General features: G+C 39.2%; 1 protein-coding gene across 14 annotated transcripts in view; it reads right to left on the bottom strand.

The window, feature by feature from the left end:
• Positions 1 to 2,063: 2,063 nt before the first annotated feature.
• Positions 2,064 to 19,932, bottom strand: part of PLEKHA5 (pleckstrin homology domain containing A5) — a 256,829-nt gene continuing 238,960 nt past the window's right edge. For 8 of the 14 annotated variants that reach the window (XM_081592278.1, XM_081592281.1, XM_081592279.1 and 5 more), the window contains 7 exons: positions 18,646 to 18,764; positions 11,995 to 12,204; positions 10,994 to 11,134; positions 10,519 to 10,643; positions 8,706 to 8,851; positions 6,998 to 7,103; positions 3,725 to 4,613 (listed from right to left, as the gene is read on the bottom strand). In XM_081592278.1, the coding sequence (XP_081448404.1) occupies positions 7,009 to 7,103; positions 8,706 to 8,851; positions 10,519 to 10,643; positions 10,994 to 11,134; positions 11,995 to 12,204; positions 18,646 to 18,764 (836 nt within the window). In that variant the 3' untranslated portion in view covers positions 3,725 to 4,613; positions 6,998 to 7,008. Of the gene's footprint in view, positions 2,400 to 3,464; positions 3,626 to 3,724; positions 4,614 to 6,997; positions 7,104 to 8,705; positions 8,852 to 10,518; positions 10,644 to 10,993; positions 11,135 to 11,994; positions 12,205 to 18,645; positions 18,765 to 19,932 lie in introns of those variants that run through there. The other 6 variants (XM_081592282.1, XM_081592273.1, XR_014082636.1 and 3 more) reach the window with 4 other exon arrangements.

The following is a 19,932-nucleotide window of genomic DNA, read 5'->3' on the forward strand; positions in this document are numbered from 1 at the left end:
CAGCACCACAGTTCAAAAGCATCAGTTCTTCAGCACTCGGCCTTCTTTATGATCCAGCTCCCACATCCTTTCTACATGAGTACAGATAGACTATATAAGGGGTTCTCAAACTTTTGGGTCTCACAATTCTCACATATTAAACAACTATCAAGGACTCTACATAGCTTGTTTTGTGACTTATATCTTATCGGAATTTATAGTAATAGAAATTAAAGCTGAAACACGTTTGAAATATTTACTTGTTCATCAAAAACTACAGTAATAAACCCACTACATGTTAATGTAAATACTTTTTAATTAAAAAAAATTGCTTTGCATTGTAACGCCCTTTTCTATCAGGATTAACGGTGGATTTTCACATTTCCTTCTGCACTCAAGCTGCTGAAGTATCACAAGACAGATAGCCTTTGGAAAACGCCACTATTCACTACTGAGAGAATGAAAGTGGAAAAAGGTGAATACCATCTTAATGGGGGGCGGCAGAGAATGAGATGGTTGGATGGCATCACCGAAATAATGGACATGAGTTTGAGCAAACTGCAGGACGCAGTGAAGGACAGGGAAGCCTGGTGTGCTGCAGTCCGTGGGGTCACAAGAAGTTGGACACGACAGTGACTGAACAACAACAATCCTAGTGTTATTATGAAAGCAGTTTTGACTGCAAGGATCTTCTGAGAAGGTCCAAGAAACCCTCAGGAGTTCCCAGCCACACCCAACACAACTCTTGTGACCTCCACATCCCAGTGGGTTCAGCCAGTGGGAGCCCTGGCAATAAGACAGAGCCATCAGAAATTTCTTCCTACCTCATCTTTGCAGGGTTCGTTCACTAAAGCTGGCTTGGTTTCTCAGAGTAAGGCTTCTTTCAAATGACCCTCTTCTATGGGTTCTACCTGCTTCTTCCATTACCCCTGTGGGCCTAGGGATAGAACATCTCTAAGTTGTTACATTATTTGTCTTAGTTTTTCTACACTCTGTGCACACCTTCATAAATAAAAACTGAATTTATCCTGAAGCCCCTTTTTACCACCACATGTAACTCAATTAACAACAAACTCAATGAACAACACAAAGACTCAATGAACACAAAAACAAAAACTCAGTGAACCACATAGAGCCTTGTTCTGTATCGGAAGTTCTCAAGGTGTGGTCTCTGGAGCATAGGCATCAGTTATCACCTGGAAACCTGTTAAGAATTAGAATTCACATTTTTGGACCACACTCCAGACACAGAGAATAAGGAATTTTAGGGATGGGGCCCAGCAATTTGTGTTTTAACAAGCTTTTCAGGTGATTCTGATACATGATAAACTGTGGTCCAGTATAAAAACACTGCTCAAACAAGATAATGAATAATAGTACCCTAGTAAATTTAGAAACTGTAGAGTTAGATAAAGTTAGCCCTTGATTAATATTAGCTTTGGGAATTCCCTGGAGGTCCAGTGGTTAGGACTTGGGGCTTTCACTGCCGTGGCCCAAGTTCAATCTCCTGTCAAGGAACTAAGATCCTGTAAGCTGTGTGGTGCAGCCAAACAAACAAAAACAAAAAAAAAATAAAAAGGCTGGTTTGTATCTTTAAAAATGGAAGATACATGTACCAAAATAGTATGTAGACTCTGCTGGGTACATTTACAAAAATTGAGGTAACAGGTTTATTTTAAAAGTTAATATTTACAGCATGCTAGAAACTGCGTTCTTTTTAACTATTCCAACTTAAGAAAAACTGTGGATATCAAACTTAAAATGTGCAAAGGGGCACATGATTATTAAAACTACTTTTGTAGGGGACTTCCCTGGTGATTCAGTGGCTAAGGCTCTGCACTTCCAGTGCAGGGGGCCTGGGTTGGATCCCTGGTCAGGGAACTAGATCCCACATGCCACAACTAAAGAGTTCACATGCTGCCACTAAAAAAAAAAAAGATCCTGCATGCTACAATGAAGATGGAAGATCCCAAGTGCCACAACTAAGACCTGATGCAGCTAAGCTAAATATTAAAAAAAAATTTTTTTAGAAGGTATGGAGCCAGAGAAATGTGCAGATCTCTTGTCTATGGTTATCTATTTCCTTTTTTTCTCCTTTGGCCAAGGATTAAACCTGTCACCCCCTGTGATGAAAGCTTGGAATCCGACCCACCACCACCAAGGAATTCCCAACCTGTTTACTTTTCGACCACCATATGGCTGTCAACTGTCAAATCACTGGGGATGGGTGAGGTTCATGGATGTGATGACCGAGAAACCAACCCTACTAGCCATGCACTGAACCCTAAAGCTTACTTCCATGGCTGAGAGGTGGCACTTACGGTAACCCCTACCCCCCCAACTTGGTGTAATGGCCTTACCAGTCTGTCTGCCCTCCTTACCACGAGTCTTGGGACTTCTGAGCTCTCTATGCACCTCTCCTATAAGAGGGGAAAGTTGGGAAAGGTGACCTTTAGGTCAGATAGAGAGTACTGATCTAGTACAAGTTTTTAAAGGATATTAATAGTCCCTCTACTATATCCTGTAACAAATACCTGTGCTGACTTACTGTTTGTAAATATATGATTTTCATCTGGCTTTCTGAAATGCTGAAAGCCAGAATGAAGAGTTACAACTACTTTATACTGCTTTCTTCAAATTTTCCCTAGCTTCCATGTATTCCAGAATGGGACATTTTTTCCTTCTTGAAATAGTTCAAAAAATGTGCTTAGAGTAAATTCAAAGTAACATACCACACACACCAGTCAAACATAAAGACAAACACTGTACAAAAATACCCAAATGAAACCCAAAGAACAACATCAACTTTCAACCTCAACATACCCATAAAAACTTGACAACAATCTCTGTATCATGACTAAAGGGAAATCATCATCATTTCCTTTGAGAAGCCATCTTCAGAAAAAGGTAACACATGCAATCATGTTTATATGGACAGACAGAGCTATCCATTCTTCTCCCATTTTCACCTCTCTTTTCATTCACCTCCTACATTACAGACTTCATCTATTTGCACTTCACTTTGTGTGTTTCTGTTTGGATGAATCCTTATACATGTGCATTTTAAATTAAATCTAAATCTGCTTTAACATAGCATGAAAAAAAGAAGACTGACCAGTGCAGATTTAGTTTCAACCGTGTTATATAGGAATCCCAAAGCATCACATTTCCTTGTACTCTGGGAACAATATATAGCCTGAACAAAAGGTTATACAAGGAAGGAAATGTAATTGATTCTGAAGAGCGTGAACATCTGCAGAGAATGTGTTGTAAGAGAAAACGATCTCTGAGGGTCCTGCTTATGATGATGAAACGGTTTCTCTTTACCCAGGTCAGAGAAGTAACTGGCTGCCCCTGCCCCCACCCCAAGTCCAATCCCCTAAGCAGAGCAAGATTACGGATGCTAGAAGCTACTTTCTATGACACCAAAATCAACGGAAAGAGGAAGTAGGTACAGAAGACTTGACAAAACTAAATCTGCCCACTGGTGTTGAAAGGTCAGAGAAACTTTATTCTGCTGCAGCTTTTGTCATTAAGTGTAAAGTGATTGTGGCCAAGTCAGTTTCTCTCTCTGAGCTTCAAGTTTCTCAGCTTCGACATGGGAGAGCTGAGTTGGACGACAGACACAGTTCTTTTCTGGTGCTATCTGCAATGAGATTAACAGACTACTTTTTCATTGAGAAGTCTCTTAAAGTTTCAGACTTTCCATTTCACATGGGAAGAGCAAAAATTCTAACACAAGTCATTTAAGAACATCAACATTTATTTAACATGATAAAAAAGAAATGAGATATGAACATTTGCATTTAAACAATAGTAAGTAGCCTTTAATACTTACATTACGTGTGCTCATTGTATAATATATACACAATGAACATAATTACATTTGTACACAAACTAAGTACTGGATTTGAAAACCTGCTTATTGCTGTACACATCTAGTCCAATGAAGTAGAAGCCCAGTACTTCAAAATACCTACATTTTAAATTGCTTTTTAAGAAAAAGTAAGCGGTAACATTTGTGTTTAAGCTGACAAGAGTGTGGCAGTAACTGCTGACAATGCAATCTGACTGAGAAATAATTATAGCAGGAACGCGACATACTTCACTTAGCAATAATAAAATGGCACATTTTAAATATATATATATAAAATTTTTACAAATCAAGTGTGAAACAAAGCATTGCAGTAGCTGAAATGGGAGGAAGAAGAAAAAAAAAAGGAAAACAAGCTTCACTGGAAATAATAACTAAATTTTCTGTACTGAAAAGTGAAAAGAAATATAAATCCACCCAGACTTTAGAAACATCAAAACCTGGAGATCAGCAACTACGTAAGCTCTGGCTGTAGACTGCACACTAAAAAGCACCTTTACTTATGTGCTTTGAAATCATAGCAGCAAGCTGGTGTCAGAGTAATAACCTTGAGATTACATTACAGAACCTTGAGTGTACATATGGGCCATTAAAGCTGTTTTGGAATAAACATTTTCCAGAAGTGATAAAACGATGCTCTGTGGCCAAAAGCATCAGAACTATGAATTTCATAGATTTAAAATATACTGTACAATATCTTCTCACATTGCCAGAGGTCCATGTCCTCAGCTCTGAACGGTTTCAACAGAAGTCAGGATAGCTGAAAAATACAGAGAAGGAAAATTACTTTGACATCTGCAAAGTTAATGAATGACCCTTTCCTAAAGTAACTGAGGGTGACATTCTCTAACAAAAGAATTGACAAGCATGGCCGTGAAAATCCTAAAACATAATAACCATTGAAGGACATCTTCTCTTCATTTCCATAAGCTTAATTCACAAAGCAAAGAAACATAATGCAGTTAAATTGCAATTCAGATGGAAAAAAGGACCCAAACTTCTGGCTGAATCCAAAAGATTGACAAAATGAGCAGAGATCTGCATGACTTTACTAAAATATGTAGTTTTATATTAAGCTGCCTACATAGTGGTGTGTCTGTCTTGTGTGAAACCTCCCTAAGTCTTGCCAAAAAAAGTTCAGAAAAATGACACATGCAGAACGAGAAGATGGATTGTAAAATAATGCAAGCTTGAATGCCACTGGTTGGCTGTGATGACTGCATGCCACAAGGTTAGAAAATATCCATCAAACCCTGGATCTCGTGCCAGCAGGTAATGCCAATGGTTCTTGGGACAAAAGTAAAACAAAACAAAATCCAGTAATAACAACTTAAGGAACCTTGTCATGTATTCAAGTTTTATCTGTGAACATTCCTAACTGTCATAATGGTCTGAGTACAGTGAGTTGTAACTTGTTTATTGAACCAAAAGATAATGAGAGTGGCTCTTAGAGTACATGTCACCACCAATATAGACAGAGGCCATTGATCAATTCTTTGCACAGGAGGCATCAAGGGAACATAATGTTTACTATCCCTGTGTTTGGTGTTATTCTGCCACTAGTGGCAACTGCCACTTCTGAATGTATTAAAAGTTTAAATGTTTGAGTGACAGAGGAAAGACACAGGGAAGACTGTAACAAATATGGAGTTTATAACCCCAGAAAGGACGACAATCCTGCAGAGATCCAAATGACAACAAACAAAGCCTCTTCTGGGCTCCAGATAGATATGATCTCAAATAAAAAGTTATAGATACAGCAAGACAGTTAAACATAAATCCTCTGGCTGAAAAAAAAGGGACACAGGTTAGAGCTTCTACCAAAAAAGGTGTGAATGGAAGTAGATTCTAGAAAATGTGAGCACTACTGGATGAAAAAACTGAGTCAAGTTAGTGTCTGTAGTCATTTATTTTGAGAATCCAAAAATCAAGGAACATGTTTATAATCATGCTCAAAAAATCTGTAGGTGTTTTCATAGCTTTAACTGTTTAACAGAAATAGGTGGTAATCCTAAGGCACTAAACATTAGAAGATCTGGTAGATACTGGGAGAAAAAAAAGGGCAGAAAAAGGCATAAAATGCTCACTCTATACCTCACAGCTTTTCTGAAAAATAAAGTATGCAAGTACAAAATTGACGTAAAATGTACCAGTTGTTGATAAAGTTTAAAAGTAAGACTCTAGGGGGCTTCCTTGGTGGCTCATGGGTAAAGAATCCACCTGCCAATGCACGAGACTCGGGTTGGATCCCTCATCCAGGAAGATCCCACATGCTGTGAGAACAGCTAAGCCTGAATACCACAACTATTGAGCCTGAGCTCTAGAGCCGGGGAGCTCCAACTACTGGAGCCTGTGTGCCCTATGCTCTGCGACAAGAAAAGCCACCACAACGAGAAGTCCATGCACTGCAACTAGCGTGGATTCCACTTGCTGCAACTAGAGAAAAGCGCACCCAGCAACAAAGATCGAGCACAGCCAAAAATAAAGGCATAAAATTAAGGGGGAAAAAAAAGGACCTTAGAAAATTATTCTCAGTTCTAAATTGTGGTCAAAGGAATACTGGTTGGGAAAGGGCCCTTCTCCCTGTCCCCACTCGTGGCTTTTAGATAACTACTTTACTGACTTAAAAGTATTTAGAAATAATTTCTGATGGATCTTAAAAGATTTTAGATTCCATATCTAGTTGGCTGTACCATGACCTTCTCTTTATCCTTAAAAATAATTAGCAAACTCTCAATACGGAAGATATATCACCCTGACTGTGAAAAACATTTCTGGATCAAAATGTAATGACTTGAACAGAATTCTCCGACTGGACTATGGAAAGAACCATGAGCTGGGAACACAGCTGCAAAACACCAGGGGGCCTGTCCTGCCAGAGGCCCTTCCCTACGAGTTTGGCTGTTTTTACAGACAATGAAAGAAGAGACAGAGAAAATGTGGTCACGGAGCTCATCACTGAAGGGCTGATGTTGGAAAGTTTTACTGCCCATGGTTTAAATGCTTGGTCTACTTGCTCCGCCAACTATCACTAATACACAGGACAGAATTCATTGCAGGTTTTGGTCACTCAAACAACAGAGGAATAAAAGTCAAGTTGAAAACTTGAACGGTAAACCACAGAATTGAAAGGAAATGACATACTTGTTGTGAGACTACACACACATGAAGTGTGAGCCTTCCGTGAGCTGCGGCTGCGCGGACGGGACGGGTGACGCGGAGGAGTCGGGAGACGGAGGCAGGCTTTGTGCTAGAACACATGGAGAAAATGGGACAAGGTCAAACCCCAGGAGACGCCTCTGGAGCAGAAAATTCTGACGCTATGGTTCCCGCACAGTAAGAACATGTGTAGGGGAAGAATTATTAGCTGCATTTCGCTTCTCCGTTTTGGCTATTCTGACAGCTAATTATTCAGGATGAAATGTCTCTTGAAGACTGTTTAAAAATTCTTCTTCCTTGTACACCTTAAACTTATATAATGTTATATGCCAATTATATTGCAATGAAACTGGAGAAAAATTAAGAATTCTCTCTCCTTTTTAATTTTTTTGTTTCTAGGTTAATTTTCAGGTGTCTATTAGTGACTTAACCCTTTGGGTCTCACTTTAAAAGGCTTTTCTAGTTCCACGCAGCTAAATATTACAGATGGTTTAAGTGTTGTGGTTTAAATATACCCACACAGCCCTTTGGGCTTCTCTGGTGGCACAGTGGTAAAGAATCTGGCTGCCAGTGCAAGAGACCCAAGATTTGATCCCTGGGTCGGGAAGACCCCTGGAGTAGGAAATGGTAACCCACTCCAGTATTCTTGCCTGGAAAATCCCATGGACAGAGGAGCCTAGCAGACTACCATCCACGGGGTTGCAAAGAGTGGGACAGGACTGAGCACACACACACACATACCCCTTTAACCCAGACCTGCTGTAAGAATAACCTGACGTGACCAATGATAATTTTTTGTAAAAAATGAGAATGCCCATGCACATTGCCTTGAAAGTGATAAGAGACAAGGAAAAGACAGTGCTTCATATTGGTTACAAAGGAACATGGCTGATAATATACATTTGCATGTTACAGGAATATAAGATACAGAAAATGCTCTTAAGAACAGTCCTAGGTAATTGAATTTCATTGTGCTTGCCCTTCTGCAAAAAGACTAGGGGGTGGGGGATGGGGGACGGAGAAAGGATTACTAAGAATAGATTTTGCTTATGGACTATGAGAAGGAAAGCTGATGATTTATACTAGTGGTATGATTCTCCTACCCCCTTCCCTTGCAAAAAATCATTAAAAAAGAAAAAAGATTTTGAAGAGTCCATAAAGTATAAAAGAATAGCATAGACAAAAATGTATTTTTTTTGACAGGCTATACAGATCATGATCTTTTACTATCAGAGAAAAACCCAGATGTGGATTATGGTGGGAGCTAAGTAAGTAAATCCATTCTACTATTAATAGTTTAGGTATTCAATCTTCCACAGTTCCCAGAGGGGGAGAGATTTATGAATACTCTGGGAATGCAATGTCAGAGAAATAGGTAGAATTTCCAAGTAGTAAAAGATCTTCTTAGAAAAAAGTTTAAGGTATGTGTTAAGGTTAAGATCAAAAAAACAAAAAGAAGGAAGTGACATCCAAGCCTGAGAGAGAGGGCAGCTCTGGCTGCTGAGACAGGACTGGCCCTGGGCTCCTGAGTAGCAGCAGCCTTCCTGACCATGCAGGTGTGGGAAGGTGAAGCCTCTCAAGTCTGCAGCCGATGTCCCCGAGTGGCCCCCTTGCTAGAGTCTCCACACGGCAAGTAAATTCAGAGGTTCAGAGGAAGCACCGGTAAGAAAACTAGGAAACGTGTAATATCTACCTGCCGTTGTCTGATTTCCTCTAGAAGCCTCAGGAGTTAGTTCGTAAGAAAGAACATTTTCTTCCTGCTCATGAATATCGTCCTTTGTATCTTCTGCAGGGGGGCCTTCTGGTTTATGATTTGGGATCTGTGACTCCTCTTGAGGGCTAGTGAAAATAGAAAGGTATTTTAAAATTTGTTATTTTTTAATCTATTTTTATTATTATTATTATTATTTTGGCTGCAGGGTGTGTGGAATCCTAGTTTCCCAACCAGGGACTGAACCCACGCCCCCTGCGTTGAAAGTGTGGAGTCTTAACCACTGGATTGCCAGGGAAGTCCCCCAAATTTGTTACATTAGAATGCAATTTTTTTCTTCCAACTTAGTGTTATGAAAAATCTTTACAGAAACGACGTAGCCATCTATATTTCACAACTGCTAACATTTTGCTCAGATTTTTTTTTAAATCCACGTTTTGTCAATTTTGTTTCATTCTAAGCCCTCAGCCCGCTCCTCCCCAAATTATTTTCAAGCAGATTAAGGACATATCACTCAATCTGTAAATACCATCAGATACCCAGTCAGTGTTCAAATGATCTCAACTGCTTTATAACATCATCTTAAGAGTTACCTGTTTAAATCAGGATCCAAACGAAGTCTGATTATATTTGCCTGACAAGTCCCTTAATGTCTACTTTAATCTGAAACACACCACCCCAAGGCTTCCCTGCTGGCTCAGTGGTGAAGAACCTGCCTGCTAATGCAGGAGACATGGATTCAATCCCTGATCCAGGGAGATCCCGCATGCCTCGGGGCAACTAAGCCTGTGCACCACAACTACTGAGCCCACGAGCCTAGAACCTGTGCTCTCTAACCAGAGAAGTCACTGCAGTGAGAAGCCCGAGCTCCGCAACAAAGAGGAGCCCTGCTCAAAGCAGCTAGAGTCAGCCCCAGAGCAGCAATGAAGACCCATGCAGCCAAAGATAAACAAGTAAATAAAACAAAACAATCTAAAAGACCCCAGATTCACTTTTGCTATTCATTTCAGAGATAAAGGCACTCCTATTACATGAAATCACAGTACTTCTCTTTTCTAGCACTGAGAATGTTTTTATGGAGGGTGAGGTTGAGGATATATATTTTAAAAGGCTAGTTAAAAAATAAACAGAAAATCACTATAATTTTTGGAATGCTTATCAGACAGCTTAGACAGGTGATCAACATCTGTCATTATACAGACAACAATAAGGTGCTTACTTTGCTACAGCTTGTGTGCCTAGAGATAGTTAGGGAGTTTGAGATCAATATGTACACACTGCTATATTTAAAATGGATTACCAACAAAGTACTACTGAATAGCACAGGGAACTCTGCTCAATGTCATGTGGCAGCCTGGATGGGAGGGGAGTCTGGGGGAGAATGCATACACATATATGTCTGGCTGAGTCCCTTTGCTGTCCACCTGAAATTATCACAATACTGTTAATCGGCTATACTCCGGTATAAAATAAAAAGCTAAACATTTTTTTTAAAAGGTATTTATTGATCACTTCCTAGGTGTTTAGCACAGAGTTAAGTGCTGCACATTTATTTTCTTATTTAATCCTTACAACACAATTGTGAGGTGGTTACTACTACTACCCTCATTTTTACAGGTGAGGTATTCAAATTTAGGAAGGTTATGTAACTTGCTTAAGATCCTACAGCTTGTAAGTAGATATTCTGGGAGCGGCATCTAGGACCTCTGACTATGAAGTTTACCATTTTTAAGCAGGTGAATTTAATTTAGTGAATGATCCCTTTGTTTGCTTGTTTGTTGTCTCTAGTTATTACCTGTATGGCACATGCTCAGCCATCTCTTTTTTGTCTCCTTCTTTATCCACCACTTTCTCAGAATTCACTCCATTTGGCTCAGGTGTGAAAAGTGTTTCAGAAAAAACATTTTCAGTTTTTTTAAACTATGAAAGAAGGAAAAATTATCAAGTATATTAAAAATAGTGACATCCTTTCCTACATCAGAAGGACAAAAAGTACACTGCCATTAGCTAGCTGCTTTGGGATTAAAGATTCTTTAATTGGGGTAATGGTAATTTATTCCAGCCTTGACTGATCATGTTTTAAGTTTTCAATTAACCCAGTTTTTGAAGTGGCTGAATATATTGATCGAATTACATGAAACCTAACATTTCACTGAGTTCTGCATCCTCTGTGACAGAATGCCACACAAAACTATCTTCAACCTTCCCATCTGATCTCATCTTAAAAAATCTATCCCTTTGGAATATGTGTCCTAAAATAATCTCTCTACCTCTTTGCTGAAATCCGTATTTTGAGGTTCAGCTTCTTTCAGTTGAACAGTGTCTGTGGCAGGAGTGTCATGGTTTGGCTTCATGTCATTTTCTCTGATGACAGCGGCCAGTTCCTTAGAGTTATCATCCTTTCTTCGAGCCTGTTCAATAGACAGACAGTACTTTAAGATTCATACTATACAGGTATACGTAGTTTCTAGATAGTACCTGCTAATTTTTTTTTAAAGTTGGCCCTTCATTTGCAAGGTTTCCTTATGAGAAACAACAGAGGCATCTTATATATATTAATCGTCTATTTGGTAATGTGTAGAATGTACAATTACTCAACTGTTAACCTCTCCTAGAAATGCCTGCTCTCCAGTTACACTAAGAGGAGATTTCCATGATGACGGGGAGGCACTTTCAGTTAGTCCACATCAACAAACAGGGATCGACCGACTGAAGCCTCTGGAAAGGTTCACTAGTCTGCTCTGATTTGTGAATCAGGATAACCAACAAACAAACAATAAGAGACAGAATGGTGTCTCTTTATAAGACTGAAGTTAAAATGTGCTGCATAGTACAACTTTTATTCCAAAGCTCCCCCCTGCTACAATTTAGGTCATGCTAAATTAGGATACAGAGTACTACACATTTTATTGGGAGGGGAATTGGGGACTATCTTACATGGCATTTTACGTTTGTTGAAAGCAAATTTTATCTTCTTAGTATTTCTGTGACATATACAGGACAGGTTGTGTCTTTATTTGATTTATAGTAGAGGAGATTAAATTCACAACCAATAGGAGGGCAGCCAACAAGTAATTTAGCCCAGGTTTTTTGAACCCAGGGCTATTTCCATTTTACTAAGCTGTCTTGGCATATTTTAAGAGTTAAATAATATAACTATCTATGTTGCCAATATTTAAAAACCCATCTACCATGTAACTCTATGATTCTAAGGTTCAAGTGATATCAGATTTACCCACAAGAATGAGTTAAAAACAACTGATATATATACCTGGGTAATCCTGAATGGATTATCCCTTAAACTGGAAGTACTTGGTAAAGGTGACTGGTCTAAAGCACCAAAAAGATTTAATCCTTTTTTCTTTTCCCTTAAGCATGCTTGTTGATGCCTCCTGATTCTTTCCATTTGCTCTTCCACAGTCATCCTAGGTCGAGTGCTTTCAGCCAAACAGAGCTGTTCCACTGCACTTCTTGGTCGTTCCTTTAAATTGAAAATAAACAGATGAATCCTGAATACAGGGTAACTTCTGAAAAGTATGTTAAAATAAAAAAATGTTCTAAAATGGACTTCCCTGGTGGCACAGTGGACACGAACCTGCCTACCAATGCAGGGGACATGGCTCAATCCCTGGTCTGGGAAGATGCCACATGCCACAGAGCAACTGTGCCACAAAAGTCCTTGCTCGAAAGTCCTTGAGCTGCAACTACTGAAGCCTGCAGGCCGTACAACCTGTGCTCCACAACAAGAGAGATCACCACAATGAAAAGTCCATGCACCACAATGAGGAGTAGCTCCCGATCGCCACAACTAGAGAAAAGCCCTCGAAAAAAGAAGCAATGAAGATGCAGCACACAAGTAAAAATAGTATTTTTTTAATTAAAAAAAAAAAAAGTGTTTTAAAATGCATTTATTTTGCTGGCAAAACCAAAAGTGGCGGGTTTAGATGTCATTTACATAACACCAGAAAGGCAGATTACTTTATGAGTGCCCTGATGCATGATCAGTGATGGTAAGCGAGAGAGGTGGGAGGCAGGAGGAAGGGGAGAAAAGAGGAACTTGAGAAAGGTATTTGCTTGTAAAAAAAAGAAAAAATACCAAAGGGTATGGCAGCTCTGAAGTGACCCTACCTCACAGCCCTAAAATGGGAAATTGTATAAAACTCAAATTAGGAGAAAAAAGAGGCATAGCTTCTAAGTATCAGTAACTTTTTTTTTCTATGCTGCACAAGATTTTCATTGTGGGCTATGGGTTCTAGTTCCCTGACCAGGGATCAAACCTGGGCCCCCTGCACTGGGAGAGTGAAGTCTTAGCCACTGGACCACCAGGGAAGTCCCTTAGTAATTTCTTTTATTATACTAAAAAATGTAATGTTTCAAGTCACACTTTTTTTTTTTTTTTTACTGTGAAAAGACTGGTGGAGAAGACATTCCTAGTTTATGAGCAATAATAAAACTACGGAAAATTTATTTTCTATAAATCAGATGGCTATATTTTATATATATATACACACATTTACATGGTTCACGTTTATGGTTTACTGAATGGTTTAAAAATATCAGTCACATTTAACAACCAGTTCTTACTTCTCACTTTCTTACTAAATACAATAACTGTCATAAGGAAATTTTAGCTTATTTGATATAACAGAAATTTTAGAGATTAAACATGTATGGACATCACCAGATGGTCAACATGGAAATCAGACTGATTATACTCTTTGCAGCCAAAGATGGAGAAGCTCTATACAGTCAGCAAAAACAAGACCGGGAGCTGACTGTGGCTCAGATCATGAACTCCTTATTGCCAAATTCAGACTGAAATTGAAGAAAGTGGGGAAAACCACTGGACCATTCAGGTATGACCTAAATCAATCCCTTATGATTACACAGTGGAAGTGAGAAATAGATTTACGGGACTAGATCTGATAGAGTGCCTGATGAACTATGGACGGAGGTTCGTGACACTGTACAGGAGACAGGGATCAAGACCATCCCCAAGAAAATCAAATGCAAAAAACAAAATGGCTGCCTGAGGAGGCTTTACAAATAGCTGTGAAAAGAAGAGAAGTGAAAAGCAAAGGAGAAAAGGAAAGATATACTCATCTGAATGCAGAGTTCCAAAGAATAGCAAGGAGAGATAAGAAAGCCTTCCTCAGCGATCAATGCAAAGAAATAGAGGAAAACAATAGAATAGGAAAGACTAGAGATCTCTTCAAGAAAATCAGAGATACCAAGGGAACATTTCATGCAAAGATGGGCACAATAAAGGACAGAAATGGTATGGACCTAACAGAAGCAGAAGATATTAAGAAGAGGTGGCAAGAATACACAGAAGAACTGTACAAAAAAGATCTTCATGACCCAGATAATCACGATGGTGTGATCACTCACCTACAGCCAGACATCCTGGAATGTGAAGTCAAGTGGGCCTTAGGAAGCATCACTATGAACAAAGCTAGTGGAGGTGATGGAATTCCAGTTGAGCTATTTCAAATAGTGAAAGATGACACTGTGAAAGTGCTGCACTCAATATGCCAGCGAATTTGGGAAACTCAGCAGTGGCCACAGGACTGGAAAAGGTCCGTTTTCAGGCCAATCCCAAAGAAAGGCAATACCAAAGAATGCTCAAACTACCACACAATTGCACTTATCTCACACACTAGTAAAGTAATGCTTAAGATTCTCCAAGCCAGGCTTCAGCAATACGTGAAACTGTGAACTTCCAGATGGTCAAGCTGGTTTTAGAAAAGGCAGAGGAACCAGAGATCAAATTGCCAATATCCACTGGATCATCGAAAAAGCAAGCGAGTTCCAGAAAAACATCTATTTCTGCTTTATTGACTATGCCAAAGCCTTTGACTGTGTGGATCACAATAAATTGTGGAAAATTCTGAAAGAGATGGGAATACCAGACCACCTGACCTGCCTCTTGAGAAACTTGTATGCAGGTCAGGAAGCAACAGTTAGAACTGGACATGGAACAACAGACTGGTTCCAAATAGGAAAAGGAGTACATCAAGGCTGTATATTGTCTCCCTGCTTATTTAACTTAAATGCAGAGTACATCATGAGAAACGCTGGGCTGGAGGAAGCACAGGCTCGAATCAATATTGCCAGGAGAAATATCAATAACCTCAGATATGCAGATGACACCACCTTTATGGCAGAAAGTAAAGAAGAACTAAAGAGCCTCTTGATGAAAGTGAAAGAGGCGAGTGAAAATGTTGGCTTAAAGCTCAACATTCAGAAAACTAAGATCATGGCATCCGGTCCCATCACTTCATGGCAAATAGATGGAGGAACAGTGGAAACGGTGGCTGACTTTATTTTTCTGGACTCCAAAATCACTGCAGATGGTGACTGCAGCCATGAAATTAAAAGACGCTTACTCCTTGGAAGGAAGGTTATGACCAACCTAGAAAACGTATTAAAAAGCAGAGACATTACTTTGTCAACAAAGGTCAACAAAGGTTATGGTTTTTCCAGTAGTCATGTATAGATGTGAGAGTTGGCCTATATAGAAAGCTTAGCGCAGAAGAATTGCTGCTTTTGAACTGTGGTGTTGGAGAAAACTCTTGAGAGTCCCTTGGACTGCAAGGAGATCCAACCAGTTCATCCTAAAGGAGATCAATCCTGGGTGTTCACTGGAAGGACTGATGTTGAAGCTGAAACTCCAATATTTGGGCCAACTGATGCAAAGAGCTGACTAATTTGAAAAGACCCTGATGTTGAGAAAGATTGAAGGCAGGACGAGAAGGGGACGACAGAGGATGAGATGGTTAGATGGCATCACCGACTCAATGGACATGAGTTTGGGTAAACTCCGGGAGTTGCTGATGGACAGGGAGGCCTGGCGTGCTGCGGTTCATGGGGTCGCAAAGAGTCAGACACGACTGAGCGACTGAACTGAAGATCTACAGAAGAGAGTGCATAGGTGTTTTGTGTCCTCTGGACTCAACTGCTGAGGACTGACTAGGATGTTGGTGTGGAGATGCTAGAGTTTTGGAAAGAACCCAGGGCAGAGGTTAAGTATTTCTGTGACTAAGCAGTTGAAGAGCCTGGCAGTCCATGCAGTTGCAAAGCGTCGGACACAAATGAGCAACTAAGCACACAGTGAGAAGCAGTATATCAGGATAACAGCCAAGATTGTTTTCTCTCCACTGCAACCTAAATGTGTCTGTAGGGACTTCCCTGGTAGTCCAGTAGATAAGACTCCACACTCCCAATGCAGGGGAGCCAGGTTCGATCCCTGGTTGGGGAACTAAGATCCTACATACTGCAACTAAGCCTGTTTGCCACAACTACTGAGCTCGTGTACTCTAGAGCCTGTGTGCCGCAACTAGAGAAGCCCATATAGAGCAAAGGAAAAGCCAGTGTGCAGCAGTGCAGGCCCAGCACAGCCAAAAAATAAATAAATAAAAATGAAATGTGTCTGCCAGGCCGCAGTCACAGCTCTAGAACTGTATTCTACTGTAGAGAATATCTTAAAGAGTTCATGTAGAAACTAAAAGGAAAACGAAAACTGAAAAGCATGAAAGTGCAGAAATGATCATGCTTCTCATTTACTTGTAAATCAAAACATTTGTTTTTTGTGGGGAAAAAAATGTATACAGATATTTTTTCTTTTTTGTCAAACTTTAAACTTTTTATTTTGTATTGGCGTATAGCCGGATTAACAATGTTGTGGTAGTTTCAGGTGAACAATGTAAGGACTCAGCCATACATATACATGTATCCATTCTCCCCCAAACTCCCCTCTCATCCAGGCTGGCACACAACATTGAGAAGAGTTCCATGTGCTATACAATAGGTCTGTGTTGGTCATCCAGTTTGAATATAGCAGTTTGTATAGGACTATCTCAAACTTCCTAACTGTCCCTTCCCCTTTAAAAAGAGTAAATTCTAGATACTGATTAGGATGTTGGCTGGTTTAGCACTGTTATTTTTAGTAATACACAATAGACATGTATTCGTCCTGGTTTTCTGTGTTTGTGAAAAAGTGTTGTCTCACTGAAACTTCCTTTTCCAAATTATATTATACAAATCTACTTTATTCTTTTAAAATGCAAAATGTTATTAATTTTTACATTTTCTCTCCAATGTAACTAGAAAAGAGTATCTCATTGGGGTTTCAGTCAGCACTTCAAAAATGATCATTGGAGTTGAGCCATTTTCATATACTTGTGAATTACTACAATTGTACATTTTCTATTTTAAAAAACCCTATGAATAACTGATTTATATTCATTCATCATATATTATGGAACTTGTCTGATATATTGCAAGTATTTTCTCCTGGCATCTATATTGTTTATAAAGGACTTCCCAGTACAGTATTATATAACTATAGTCTTCTATACTTTTCCCCCAGTATTTGTTTACATATGTCTTTCTTCTAGCATTTATGATCGTTGTTTAGTCATTCAATCATGTCTGACTCTTTGCAACCCCATGGACCGTAGCCCACCAGGCTCCACTGCCCATGGGATTCTCCAGGCAAGAATACTGGAGTGGGTTGCCATGTCTCCTCCAGGGGATCTTCCTGACCCAGGGATGGAACCCATGTCTCCTCTACTGGCAGGGCAGATTCTTTACCACTGAGTCACTGGGGAAGCCCCAATATTTAAGTTAGTTATTATTTTTTTTAAAGATAGTTATAGAATCATATAAACCCACTAATATCTTTCTTTTTGTTCTCAACATGCATTTTTAATTTTTTTCCTGTTGACTTAGTTTACATTACTATTTTCAAAGAAAACATCCTTTTAATCTAAAATTCTACGAACAATAGTATTACAGAACCATTATATTTCTTATATATAAATTTGTCAGAATTTTTGGGATATACTTTGTACTTGTACTTTAGTATCTTTCAAGAATAACCATCATTTGTTGTACTTTTCAGTCTTTTCTTATCATTTTAAGTTATCGCATACCAAATAAATTGAATTTGTAAAGACGAAAAGTTAAAAAAAAAAGATGAAAAGTAAAACTTTTGCAGTCCAAATTTCTAGAGAGTACTTGGGGAAGTGAGTTAAATCCTCTGGGAATCTTCCCAAGAAGACTAAGGTTAGACTGGTGAAAAGTCAGTTTGAATTAAATGGATCTTAGATGAAAGTGTGAAATAGAGGATTTCCTTCTCATTCTTAATTCACATTTCTCATTGTAACCAGAGGACTAGCAAAGTCTAAGTCCCCCACAGCAGAAAGGCCCTGAAAACTCAGGCTGGCTTGTAAATCCATCAGCTTGGGTGACCACAGAATATGTTTATCACTCTCTTAAGGAAATTCTTAGAGGTGTCAAGGAGCAGCTATCTGAGAACAGATTCCACAAACTGGTCACTAAAGGCTCCATGTGGAGTCTGAGCAAAGAAAACCTAAATTTGGCCTGTCCTCTGATGTGCTAACTGCGTGGCTGCTAAATCACTTCAGTCGTGTCTGACTCTGTGACCCCACGGACTGTAGCCCGTCAGGTTCCTCTGTCCATGGGATTCTCCAGGCAAGAATACTGGAGTGGGTTGCCATTTCTTCCTCCAGGGGATCTTCTCAACCCAGGGACTGAACCCACATCTCCTGTATGGGCACGCGCCATGCCTGGTGGCACATGGTACCACTGCGCCACCAGGGCTTCCTGAGGTGCTAATTCCCTGAATGTAATTTTAGAAATTAAGATTGCTAATTTTTTCTTAGAATATGTAAAAAAAAAGTTTTGATGGGAATTCCCTGGTGGTCTAGTGGTTAGCACTCTGAACTTCCACTGCAGGGGGCATGGGTTTGACCCTTGGTTGGAGAACTGAGATCCTGCAAGCTGCGTGGTGCACCAAAAAAATTTTCCAAAACAATCCCCTAACATTAAAACATACATAAATGTGGCAATAAACAGGTTTCAGAATCTTTCTCAAAATTAATGGATAGTTACAAACCGTTCTTGAATCCATCATCTTCTTAGTTTTCCTTAACGTTACATATGAGGCTATTGTCGAAGATTCGGGTGTTGGTGATTTTGTTCTTGGAGGGACTACTCCAACAGGAAAGTGGGAACCTAAAAATAAAAAGAGCAGTAAGTTCTGTAAAACATCTTCACACGACACTGCTCTCTTTTGATCTGTTCAGTTTCTGAGACTTTTAAAATTAGAATGCAAATTTATTGTTTGAAAAGAGACAAGGAAACATAATAGCCTTTCATTAGTCATTTTATCTATAAGCCAGCAATGATGCTAACCAGACAAATTTAGGGTTAGATTTAGAAATAAAGTTCTACTGACTATTACAGATGACATTAAAACATTATAAAAATTCATTAATACTCAATGGATCATATATGTTCCCAACAACTCAGTAAAGACAAGAAGGTAAAGGAAGTAGACTTTCTGGGTTAATGGACTTCTTCACATCCATACGGCTCAGCAGCATCATGGCTGGGGTTTCTGCTTTGCCCGTTGTTCTCTCCTTCTTCATGAAATACTTACAATTATTTTCAGAGGCTGAAAGTACCTTAATCTAATCCTCTCACACAGATGAGCAAAGTTATTGTCAGAAGGTAGTCATTTACCTAAATGTCCTTCATTTGCATTTGATCTCTTTCAATCACACTGCATTACCTCAATCAAGAATCTACTAACAATGTTAAGAGAAGTTAACTATAGGTAATTGAAGTTAACTTTTCTTTTGCCTTTCTGAAAATCCCTAGAATGAATACATACTACTTTTATAATTAGAAAACAACACACAGCTGTACACACAAAATCATTAACATGACAATAAAAGCTAGTGGTCAGTTAACAGAAAATGTATTCACTTGTGTCACAGTTGTCTTGTTTAAGCAGAAGATGCGCACTATTGTCCACGGAGGACACAAGTAAAAGAAGGAATTAATCAAATCTTGATGGTTTGTTGAAAAAAAAAAAAATCACTCTCTTGGGGCTCACTAACGTTACATGAACTAAGTATCAACAGAAAAATGAAATCTTATTTTTCTCACTAAAACTAGATAGTGGTCAACCATTCATGGCCCCTGTAGGTTAAGAACCAAACAATCTGCAGCTGAATCAAGCTGAAATATTATGAAACTGTGTGTTTATTAGAATTGTATATTTGAGAATGTGAAGAGCTGGACTGCTATGTTACAAGGAATTTTATAAAGCAAATAAAAGACTTTTCTGTTGTGCCAGTCAATGGTCCATTTTTCTTTTTTAATTGAAAGATAATTG

The sequence above is a fragment of the Giraffa tippelskirchi genome, chromosome 4, assembly GCF_054371585.1.
Source record: "Giraffa tippelskirchi isolate mGirTip1 chromosome 4, T2T-mGirTip1v1.2.pri, whole genome shotgun sequence".
Taxonomy (NCBI): domain Eukaryota; kingdom Metazoa; phylum Chordata; class Mammalia; order Artiodactyla; family Giraffidae; genus Giraffa; species Giraffa tippelskirchi.